The 11,971-nt window shown below is 53.2% G+C and overlaps 2 protein-coding genes across 2 annotated transcripts; both read left to right on the forward strand.

The window, feature by feature from the left end:
- The first annotated feature begins 919 nt into the window (after positions 1–919).
- LOC134142860 (homeobox protein pv.1-like) lies at positions 920–2,109 on the forward strand. The gene is made up of 3 exons (XM_062580407.1): positions 920–1,231; positions 1,490–1,633; positions 1,798–2,109. Exons 1-3 carry the CDS (start codon positions 920–922, stop codon positions 2,107–2,109), a joined length of 768 nt encoding a protein of 255 aa, XP_062436391.1.
- Positions 2,110–9,618: 7,509 nt separating this feature from the next.
- On the forward strand, positions 9,619–11,020 carry LOC134142863 (homeobox protein vent1-like). Its single transcript, XM_062580418.1, has 3 exons — positions 9,619–9,835; positions 9,984–10,204; positions 10,673–11,020. Exons 1-3 carry the CDS (start codon positions 9,619–9,621, stop codon positions 11,018–11,020), a joined length of 786 nt encoding a protein of 261 aa, XP_062436402.1.
- The last annotated feature ends 951 nt before the right edge of the window (positions 11,021–11,971 follow it).

Below are 11,971 nucleotides of genomic sequence, written 5' to 3' on the forward strand. Positions count from 1 at the left end.
TGCACACAAACCTGAAAGATGGATGGGAACACTCGTGAAAAAAACATTTTTGAGGAAGTAAGATGAAAGCCAGGGAGAGTAAGATAGCAGGGAAACCTGTGTAACCTGTGCAGTTGGAAAGATCTGTGAGGGAAGATATGATGCAATCCTGCAGCTTCAGCAGAGAGTTAATCAGAATAGTATAATTGTCTTTTCCTGATTCTTTAGTTCAGAAAAATACACTTTATGTAAGCAGCCTGGAGCTAGCCGATCGATACAACTCAACAGACTTGACTTTTACTTTTTTTTTTTTTTTTCTCCCACAGCCTTTTCCTCCAAACCCTTCTCCCCATGTTTGGTGCTCATAACTTGATGGAACAGACCCAGGAGAATGTGTTGAGTGAGTCTGTCCGTCTGCCTGCCTCAGGCTGTCTCGGTAGCACGGTGCTCAGCCCAGAGAGGAGCAGGTTTGGGAAGATCCCTTTAGAAAGTGGAACTTCTGCTTGAAGGAGGAATTGAGAAGTATCTCGGGGAACAGGGACTAGGAGCCCCCGGCGACCCCAGTCCCGCCAGAGCCTGGGGGAAGCTGGTCCCTGTGCGTCCCCCCCTCCCCCGGGATGCATTCCCCAGCGCCGTTTGAGGCCGCTCAGCGCTATAAATGCCATTTGCATGGGGATAGGATGTAACAAGTGCTGTAAATCACTGACGGCAGAGTGAACTCCTCCAGGGGCAGACACGGTGGAGCCGAGCCTCCTCGAGCTGTGGCAATGTGTGAACGGTATCTTTTGTAGAGGGGGAGGACTGATGGCAATTAGATGATACTTATCTGGCCCTTTGATGTGTATTTACACAAACAACGTTTTCCTCCGGGACCTGTGCTATAAAGGAGGGGATGTGCTCCCCAGCACCCTCCTTCCCGGCAGCTCCGAGACAAGGCAGGATGACCAAGGCCCCTTTCTCTGTGGAGTGGCTGTCCCAAAGCAGCCAGGCCCCCCGGAACCCCCCCGACGGTGCCCCGCGCCGAGCCACGGGGCCCCGGCCCGACTCCGGCTCCAGCCTCGGCCTGACCGAGCGGAGCGGGAAGGAGGGCGCCGGTCCGCGGGCCGGGAGAGGCGGCAGGAGCCGGGAGCGCCCGGCGGGCCCCGCCGCTGCAGGTAACCGCGACACCCGCCCCGTCGGGGCATGGCGGGGCAGCCGTGGTTGGGGGGCAGGAGGGAAGGGCCTTATGCCCCCACGGAAGGGGCCTGGACCTGTGCCGAGGTCTGCCGCAGATTTCCCGGGGAAGGGGCGTCTGGCCCCGTTTCCTCTCTCCCTGGATGGGGCAGCGAGCCCCGCTCGCCCCCAAAGCCCAGGGAGAGGGGAAGGAGGTGGGCGGGCGGACACCCCACGGCCCAGGGCTTGGCTGAGCTCTTCCTCCTTCGCCCCGTCCGCAGGAGCAGGCGAGCGGGCGTGGGGAGCGGGGCATCCCGCGGCGGCGGCGGAGCCCGAGAGCCCCGGCCCCGAGGAGCAGGGCGGCCGCGGCGGCCGGCGGCTGCGCACGGCCTTCAGCTCCGAGCAGATCAGCACCCTGGAGAGCTCCTTCCAGCGGCACCAGTACCTGGGGGCCGCCGAGCGGCGCAAGCTGGCCGGCAGGATGCAGCTCTCGGAGGTGCAGGTGAGCGGCGTGGGGTGGAGTGGGGAAGGGATGGGATGGGATGGGATGGGATGGGATGGGATGGGATGGGATGGGATGGGATGGGATGGGATGGGATGATGGGATCGGCGCTCCCGGGGGAAAAGTTGTGACTTCACCTCTCCTCACCTCCCACAACCCTCTAGATTAAGACCTGGTTCCAGAACCGCCGGATGAAGCTGAAGCGGCAGCTGCAGGAGCTGAGGCCGGAGCCTTTCTGCAGCCCTCCTCTCCCTTACGGACCTCAGAGCGGGCTTGTGCCCTTGCCCCTGGCCTACGCGGCGCTGCCGCCGCCACTGCCCCGGCAGGAGGCCGCTCCTGGCGGCTTCGCCTTGGCGGCGCTGCCGGCGCAGGCCGTGGACCTCAGCAGCGCCTGCCGGGCGCAGCCCCCAGGGTTTTGGGCAGCGCCCTGCTTTGTAGGGTTCCGGGATCCCAGAGCCTTCCTGCTGGGCGTCTGACCCGCTGGCAAGGACTGTGACTGAGGAGGATTTGCACTAATGCCAGCGATGTGGGCCGCCCTGGTCTGTAACTGCCTGGTGGAGCTGCGGTGAGGCACAGAGAGAGAGATTTTACAGAGACTGGACAGTCTGGGTCATGGACTTCAGGCCCCTGTGTTTATAGGCAACTGTGTAAAATGCAGACATGGTGTGGCCGATTTTACTACAAATGGAATCTCTTAATAAACCCAAACACTTTCCAGCTTTCACCTGAATTCCTTCCACAAGGATTGCACAGCTGCTTATCCTGCCCTGACAGAGACCTCTCCTCCCTGTGAAAGGAAGAACAGGCTCCTTAATCCCTAGATCTGTTCTGGCTCTAGTGGGAAATCTGGATAATCTTTCATTTGCTGACTGTAAGAAAACTGTGAATTTCCCATTGTCCCCTAAATCAGGAGATGCTCCACCCCTCCAGGTACCTCCCAGGTGGCACTTCCTACGGTGGGACCATGTCTTTAAGCTGATATGTGGATGCATCTTGAATTAGTTACTAATATGAAATATTAGGCTTCTTAGAGCAGATGGATCCTTTCTCTTGGATCCCTTTAAATACCATATGATACATAATTTTAAGATCTAAAAAGCTACCTCCTAAATTAAGTGTTATGAAAGCCTCTCCTCAATAGCTTGGGGGGGGGGTCTGGATTAATAAGCACCTCTCTCCTAAGTAGGCCTTTGAGGGAGCTAGCCTTGCAATTCTGTATCAACAGTAGAGTCCCCAAAAAATATTATCTTGGCATCTCACATGCACCTAACAGGGTGTGAGTGCTTATCAAAATAAATGCAACTATCTGAAGCTAGGCCTTTTGAAGGAGCTAGCCTTGCAATTCCTTATCAACAGTAGAGTCCCCAAAAAATATTATCTTGGTGTCTCATAGATATGAGGGTATGAGTGATTATCAAAATATATGCAACTATCCAAAGCTGTTTGTTTAAATAAATGGCAATCTGGTTAATTAGCATAGTGCTATGTATTTTTTATTTGAATAATGCTCAAAAAACTAATGATTGTGATAATGTCCTAATTTCAGGCTAGGGTAAGGGCTGTGAGAACTGATCCTTGAGTGATGTAAGATGTCATAAATCTTTTCAAGTCAATTGTGAAGTGACATGAAAAGAGCCATAAAAAATTCCATCAGTTTAGAATCAGTCTCCGGGGTTATTAAAAAACTTCCGGTGCATTTGCAGTCTGGACTCATACAATGAGTTGTTTGAAGGTTCTCTGTCAGTCATCCCTGAATGCACCTATTTTGTTTTTTATGCAGGGGCCAGCCTTTTGTCTGGCAACACTTGTCTGGTACACAGCAACATTATCTGCTCTGATTTTCTGAGTAGCTGTCACATGCAGAAGTCAAGGATTATGTTGTAATCCTTGTTGTAGTTTTCTATCCTTTTGGAATTTTAATACTTGCTTGCATTTACACAATTAATGCAACTCTGTTTTGAAGGAATTTCGGAAATGTAACAAGGGTGCAGCTGCTATTTATCGTGTTTAGATCCTTTCAGAAGTATGGTGCAGTTTGGTATTAATTTGTTGTCAAAAAATAAAATTTCCCACTGCAGATTGTCTTATTTCTCAAATTCAGCTGAATGACTATGTTAACTAAAACAACTATACTGATCCAAAGGAGAGGGGAAATCTGAAATTCTGTCTCTGTCTATCTTTCAAATGTAATCAAGGACTAAGATCTTTCCAAAAGAACTTTGTAATGGCAGATAGTTTTTCTAATGCAGCCACATTTTGTGGATAGCTAGACAGACAAAGTCAGCTAATTTCGCAATTTACTCGGCGGGGGGGGGGAAGGAAGTCTGAAATATGGGAATCGACTTGGCTGCCCCTTTCCAAGGGGACGGTGGTGGAGGTGACTCTCCACTGTGGCCGCCGAGGAGGGCCCCCACCGCTCCCCCAGATGCTGTATTTACCCTGTACATCAGCCCCTCGTGCTCCGAGCCTGGAGCCGACGGTACCGGGATGGGGGGCCGAACCCCCCGATGAGGCTGGCCTGCCCCACGCCAGATGGGGTGGGGAGAAGCACCTCCGCTGGCCCCGGCGGAGGCGAGGAAGAGGTGAAAGGGCTTGAAAGGAAGAAGCGAGCACTCGCCCCAGGGAGGGGAACTTGCTTGTGGGCCGAGGGGACACGGCTGCAGGTGTCTGTCCTGCTAGTGCAGGCGGGAGCCGAGCTGCCCGGGGTGAACGGGGCGCCCCGTCCCGGGTCGTGCGAGCTGCTGAGCGAGGGAGAAGCCGGGCTCTGCTTGAAAAGGTGCTAATCATCGCTTAGCATAATGACTGCGTGGCCACCTGTATAGTCAACAAGCGCACGCAGCGTCTTGACACTGTTTGGGCAGCGCTAGCTTGCAAATATTGTCCCGTTCCCCGAGATTTGCTCAGGTGAACACGAGAGGTGATGCTCGCTTGGCATCTGACACCTAGAGGTATCAGATTCCTCTGAACAGCTACTCATCTGAGAACTCCCATTTAATACAGCAGAAAAATGTATTTTTCTCGAGAGTGACAACTACATTCGAAAGGTATTGAAGATGTACATGAAATAATTTTTGCTAAACTATTCCTAAAATTCTGTTTTCAAGCATGGTTGCAAGTTTTCCCTTAGATCGAGGAAGAAGAAAAGAAAAAAACAGACACCCCTTCATGTTTTATTCCTATAGGTTTGAACTTCCTATCTACGATGGCAGCATCGCCCCGTCAGCAATAAACTCGTGTTAGTCCCGGCGCGGGACCCCCGTGCGTTGGCAAGTGGCCGGAGTAACGCGACCCTGGTCTGGCACCGCACACGCTACTCGCTCCGGGGCTGAAAGAAATAATGTCCCCGATCAGCGGCCGGGCAGAAAACCTCCTGGGCTTTCCACAGGCGTATTTCAGACCCTCCTCCGCTTTGTAACACTCCGCTTTGTGCCTTTAATCGTATCACAGTAACCATCAGTGCCGGAATGTGCTCGGGCAAGACAAAGCGCTGTCTGCGAGTCAGCTGCAAATGGAAAAGCCGGGTCGATTAGCCGGGGAGGAGCAGTTTAATGCTGGCGCAGTGAAACCGCGGGAGCACCCGGCTCTCGGGAAGCGGCTGTATAACCCGGAAAGGGGGCTCCCTGCGGAGGGAGAGGCGGAGGGAAGAGAAACTGGCCGCAGCACTAACTTCAAAGCCGCTCTCCCCGGCAGGGTGTGCGCGGAGGGGGCGAAGCGTGATTGAGTTAGCGCAGCAGCGGTGGCCCGGAGCCGTCTGCAGCCCGCACCCGCCCGCCCAGCCCGGTTTGGCGAGGGCGGCCAACAGGGGTACAGGACCGGGGTCCGGGGGTTTGGCCCCCAGCAGCTCCCAGACACGGTGGAGCCACTCCAGGGACCTGTTTACAAACCAGGTGAAGTTATTCCGCGTTGTGTGCTAATCGGGAGAGATCTCACACTGCCAGACCATTAGATCTAATTGCAGCCCATTATCTCTTTCTTTGATACGCAATTAGATGACAATTAACTTGATAAATCCCACCGGAGGGAGGGGAGAAAGGACTTTCAGCTCACACAGACTTTGCTAGTTTTCCTTTCTGGTTATCCTTTAAGCTCCTAGGTCTCGACCCATTTCTTGGTGGTATTTAGTAGGGGACATAAACCCGGCAGCTCTTTGGTATTCAGGTAGGATAAGTGTTTTCATTTTCATTTCAACACTTGGCTATTCTGCCTGGGCAATTCTGAACAACTGTGGAGGTGTCATAAGTCCTCAGGCAACGTGGTGATGGTGTGCATAAGAATTCAAAAGATGACTTTGTTTCGATTTAACTCGTGTTTAACTTATCTAGGTGATTTGCCGATTAGTTGAACAAAGAACTGGATGAGGTTTCCCTGATAAATCGTTTTTAACGCAAATCGCGTGTTTGCTCCCACAGCTCTCGGAGAGGAATATGTGGGCTCGCAGCATGAGAGCTTGGAGGGGAGAGGGTGTAGCATTAGCGAGTGAGTCAGTAGCATTTGTTATTTATTGTGTGTGAGCCAGTATTGTTCCCGCGGGCGAAGGAGCGACTGGGTGATGGCCCTGTTAGTGTTCACGGGTACTTCAAACAGAAAAGCAGCTATTCAGAAACGATCAATCTCGCTGATGCCTAATTGACTATCTAATAGCGCCTATCAGGACATGAAAGGCCGCGCTCAATAACCTAGTTAGCATTTCTAAAGGGGAGCAGGGAACGGTACAAACAGCCATCAATTGGCTCCTCGGCCGCCCCGGTGCGGGGGCGGCGGTGCGCAGCGCGGTGCGCAGCGGAGCGGCGGCCCCGGCCCCAGGCAGCAGCTCCCCGCTCGCCTCGACCACAGTGAACCTGGGCATCCCCGACTGGAAAATGTCTGATCCTTCAGCCCTGAGTCGAGTCGAGATGAGCCACAGAAAGGAATAAACTTACTTTTCCGCGTTTCTTTTTTTTGTTTGTTTTTGTTTGTTTTTTGAAAATCCTTTTCGGTCTATAATTTTGTTTGCCCACTTCTTCCAGTTTCTCTCAGTTAGTCGTGTCGAGCTGCAGCGGTCCTGCTCATTCTTGCTCTTTCTTTGTGTACCAAGTGCCCCAAAAACCATTCCCGTTCTGAGCTAGTGAGAGAAATCTAGAATTTGTCCCTAAAAGTCTTGTAACTTAGCATAAAAACGCTGTTCTGTCCTGATTACCTTAGTCATAATTCTCACATCCCGATGTTAATCGCTATACCCTATATTTTAAGGGTATTATATTGAGTTTTAAGTGTTTTAAAGGCTTCTTGAAGCAGGCATGTTTTTCCTACAGTTACAAGATTTACATACCAATGCAGAGCAATGAGTATTTTGAAATGTGACTTGGAGGAATGAGCTCACTGTATTCTAAATATAAATAACGCAGGGAAAACATGTATGTATTATTTATCATCCTACAGTATTCTCAAGTTCTGGGCATACAGAACTCTAATGTTAAAAAAGAAAAATCCCTAGAAACTTGTGACTTGTTCAAATAAATTTAATTTTGATCTTGGATATAAATCAAGTACTATGAAAATGGGGGGCAGGGGAATAATGTCTCCTGTAAACACTATGTTCCTTTAGGAGGAGGAGATGACTTAACTGCAGTAAGGGAGCCTCTATTCATCAGGGATCATCAAAGTTTTGAAGTTTGTCAAGTTCCCACTTCTTTCTGATGAGAATTGCAACAGCCACTTAACACCTGCCATCCCCTTTCCATCTGTTTCAGGGTTTTTATGGTCTATAGATATAGCTAAATTCATTTGGGGAGGGGGAGAGTGGGATTTTAGGGCCCAGTATAAATGTCTTACAAAAGAAAATACAAATTTTTTATTATTTATTTATTTATTTTACAACAGCCACAGTTTTCACTGACTTTCAGCAAGCGCAAGTTTAACCAGGGAAAGGTGATGAGTGTCTTTTTACTTTGCTAATAGCTGATGACAGTAATGCTGCAACTTGGGGCCTGTGAGTAACTATACATCACTTACAAAGTGCACTTACCAAATCACATCACAGTTCAATCACTTGGGGAGCTGCTGGAAGGATGAAGTGAGAGCAAGGATGAAAAACAGTGATTCAAAAGCCCTCCAAACAAAAGCCTTGCTGTGTTGGAGAAGTAGGGACACTGTCGTGCCCAGGAGGCTTTGGTCCTTATGAATCATAACTGGAATAAGCAGGAAGGGGACAGGTCAGCAGCTGCTTCCCTGTGTCCCTGCTTGAATGACAAGGGAGCTGGCAGCAGCTGTTCAGGGTCACTAACTATTTCTATAAGATATGCATAAACATAAATGCACATGCTAGTCTCCTTGGGCATGGCACTGAGCAGAGCTGTTTTGTCTCCTGCCTGTGTAATTTTGGAAGGAAGGATGAAGCGCATCTCCCTAGGTCATGCATTCGTGTGCTTTGCTGTCATCCCACAGGACATGGCACTGCATAGTCCGGCATGGGCCTCATCCTGCCAGAGGAGCAGGGGGGAAGGCCCCTTTGCAGGCAGCAGGGAAGAGTACTCTGTTTGCTGGGAGGTGTGTGTTCAGTTGAGGAGCTCCTGAGTCTCAGTGGTGTCCAGGCATGGGGCCTGGAACTATAGGGAAAGGCCCAGAGCAACCCAATCCCATGGGCTGTGGGGGTTTGGCAGCAAGTTTGCATCGATCTAGTGCTTCACCCATCCCTGGAGCTGGGCTAAGTCAGTGCAGCCCTTGTGGGGTCAGAGTGGTCGGTGGTGTGCTGTGCACTCCTGTAGCTGACAAATAACACTAGAAACAGCAAAAAGGGGTGTCACAAACATGGTTTTCAGCCTTGTTCTCATAAAAAGTTTGGGAGTTTTGAGAAGAGTTATTGGGTAGGGATTTTCCTTATTTATTTTACATCTTATGTCTGGGAACTGATATCATTGATCTACTCTTAGGGAGGAGGGGAGGGAAGGGAGAAAAAAAAAGCCCCAGCCCATTAGGCCAAGCTTTATTGTATGCATTTCTTTCAGTTATGCGTCCCAGCAGGAGCCCCGAGGAGTTTAGCAGAAGTTCAGATCCTGCCCATGCGTTGACCTAGTTACCGGGATGGCCATTCGCTTCCTCGGGTTGTTAGAAAGCATCAGGCACTGACTCTGAGATCCAAGGCGTGTTGTAGCTGCTTTTTCCCGGAGTGGCTGAAGGCCGGTGCAAGTTAGACGCAGGAGCAGCCTGGAGCCGGGCTCCGCCGCAGGGATGCGCCCTTCTCCAGCCGCCGCTCGTTTTGCTCGCTGCGAGGAGAGCTTTGCTTTGGGGAGGGGGTGAAGGGGGGGGATGTCCCTCACGGTGTCCTTCCTGCATTACAAAGGCGCAGCCATCGGCATGTGTATTGGGGATAGTTTGAAGTTGATGAGGTGCGAGCTACCCTTCTCACTTGGTGCTTTGATCACTAAACTCCTCGGGAGATTGGTTACACTTTCTGGCTAGACAAGCGGCGCCAAGTTCAAGCTGAGAGGGTCCTCGGCCCCTCTAACCCCCCAAGCCGCCGATAGTCCCCCACGGTGACGGCTCAGGACCGGCGATAGAGACTTGGTGGTAGCAGCGCCCGTGGCTGTTCCCAGGTCGTCCGGTCCCGCGGCTCCCCTGAGGTGCGGAGCCCGTCGGCGGGGGCCGGTTTGGGGCATCTTTGCTCACCGCTGGACCCCGCAGCGGGAAGCGGCGCGGGCAAAACCCCGCTGTTTCCGGCACCGCCGGTATCTCTACACGCCTCGTCGCGGGGCCGGGCCTGCCCGTGCCCTGCCCTGCGGGGGAGAGGGGCAGGTTTGCACTTCAAGGGGGTCCCCCGCCCCGCAGACATGCTGGAGCCAGCGGCTGCAGGCATTTGCCAGACGTGTGAACTCTCCTTCTCGCTGGCAGCTGTTACCTGCGCTCCGTCCCCGCTTTGATGTGGCTTCACACTTGCAAACGAGCCCGCCCGGGCCCGCAGCGCCCATATAAGAGCGGGCCGAGCCCGGCGGCCCTAGCCCCTTTCCGCCATGAGCCGGGCTGAGCTGAAGGCCCACGGCCTGCGGCCCCACATCTGCTGCGCGCCCCCTCCCCGCGCCCCCACGGCCCTCGGCAGCGCCCCGCTGCTGCCCCGAGCCGAGCCCCGGCGGGCGGCGGTGGCGCGGCCCGGGCAGCCGGCGGGCGGTAGCGAGCCCTGCGCGGGGGAGCGCGGCGGCTCCCGGGAGCCCCCCGCCCCGTCGGAGCCAGGTGGGTGAGGAGGGGCCGGCGGCGGGGTTGGGGGCGCCGGCCCTGCAAGGTGGGACCTCACCCGGGCGGGAGGTAGGGGGGCGGCGGTAGCCCCCCTCCCACCGCCCCAGGCCCAGGGTGAGGCCTCACGCTGCTGCCCCCTCTGCAGCCCCCGACAGCGGCTGGCTCAGCGGCGACGAGTCTTCGGGCTATGAGAGCGAGAGCGCGGAGCGCGGCGCGGCGGAGCCCCGCGGGCGGCAGCGCCGGGCGCGCACCGCCTTCAGCGCGGCGCAGCTGGGAGGCCTGGAGGAGACCTTCCGCCGGCGGCGCTACCTGGGCGGCGCGGAGCGGAGGCAGCTGGCGGCCGCCCTGCACCTCTCGGAGACCCAGGTGGGCCCGGGGGAGCCTCTGCGCCGCGGACGGGCGTTGTGCTGTCTCTGGCTGGGGGCGGGGAGGTACTTCCTACCGGGGGAGGCGTCATGGGTGCTTTCCCCCCTTGTTTGTTTATGGTTTATGTTTCTGTGGGAGCAGCCGCGCCTCGATGCGCAGCTATCTGTTTGGTTTGCGGTAGCGCTGCAGACCTTGCAGAGGTTGTATATAGTCTTAAAGGCTGGAAGTGGTTCACCTAAAATCGCTGGGCAGGGAACCAGGCACCCCGTCCTCCCTAGGCAGCCGCCTGCCCTCCTCTGCCCTCGGTAGCCAGGGCGCGTCCAGCCGTATCGAGTCAAACGCAGCAAAACGATTCTGGCAGCGGCGCTACAGCTGTTCACGGTTTGCATGTCATATTTTAGGTGAAATTCCTGATCTTCGTCTCCCTTCCTCTCACACTCCCTTCGCCCCTTGCTTTTTATTACTCAGATCAAAACCTGGTTTCAGAACCGGAGGATGAAGCTGAAGAGGCAGGTCCAGGAGCGCCAGCACCGCCCGCTGCCCGCCACCTCGCTCTGCAGCTGCGCCCCGGGGGCGCCGCCCGGCGCCGGCCGCTGCCCGCCGGGGCCGCCCCGGGGGCTCCTGCCGCTGCTCCCCGGCGCCGCGCTGCCGCTTGGCTTCCCCTTCCCCGGGTGCGATGCGCCGCGAAGCACCTACCGCCTCATGGCAAACGAGCTGCCCTACTACCATCAACACTTTCTTTCGCATCCGTCTTTCCATCCGGTTATTCAGAACAGAGCGGACAGGCAGCACCATCCCGTGTATGCGTTATCGTGAAAGCAAGGGAGGAAAACCTGTGTACTGTAACTTCTTTTGTGCTGCTGCTTCTTCCTTTGTGCTCGGAACTTGTCTGGTCTGGAATGTGTGTGTTTTATTATATTAAGTTAAATATGAAGAGTAATTTTATATTCGTACGAATTAATATTAAAATTTATCAGATGTGATGCTGCTGTTAATCATTTTTAGTTTAATATCCCACCGTGTTAAAAGTCGTTAATGTGTATAATATTGGTAGTCCAGTTGCTTCCTTTGATTTCGGGATATGATAAAGAATATTTTGCTCCAGATTGTTATCAAGGCACTTTTGAAATCTCTGAAATTACACTGTAGCCTCAAGGAGAGCCATGATGTGCTTGCAGCTTCTGTGCCCCCAGCCATTGGTATTTGCAGCTGTTGAAAGGGAACTTGGGAGGGAGGAGAAGAAAAGCAGTGGCAGAAAACTTGTTTTTGCCAAATATCCCACCGTATAGGACAAAACTATTAAGTGAAACACTAACTGAAATGGAGTTGTTAAGAAACTGGTTTATGTTGCATATATTGTATCCTATTTATATTGCACATATCCACGTACTCTGTTATGTGAAAAACAGAGACCCGTTTAGACTCTGGCATGTGAACTCTATGAAGTTGCACTGAAAGTGCATTGTAAAAGACTCTGGTCACCAGAACTCCCTTTTTGATGCACATATGGGGAATGGGGTTACATGTTTTAATATATCTTATCTGACCTTGCCATACCAATGCTGAAAGGTGTAGTCCTAGTTTCTTGAGTGCTTTTGGGAGTCTGGTCCTTACCAGTTGTATTATGCAGTGCTTTTGGCTGTGGGCATTCTCCAGGTATGCCACGGGAAGGAGGATAAGCTGCTCAGTGAATTTCTATTCTAAATATTTATCACTTTACTGCTTTGCACTTCCAGCGCATCTTTCACCTGAAAGCCTCAACAGTGT

Source organism: Rhea pennata, chromosome 7, assembly GCF_028389875.1.
Source record: "Rhea pennata isolate bPtePen1 chromosome 7, bPtePen1.pri, whole genome shotgun sequence".
NCBI classification, from domain to species: domain Eukaryota; kingdom Metazoa; phylum Chordata; class Aves; order Rheiformes; family Rheidae; genus Rhea; species Rhea pennata.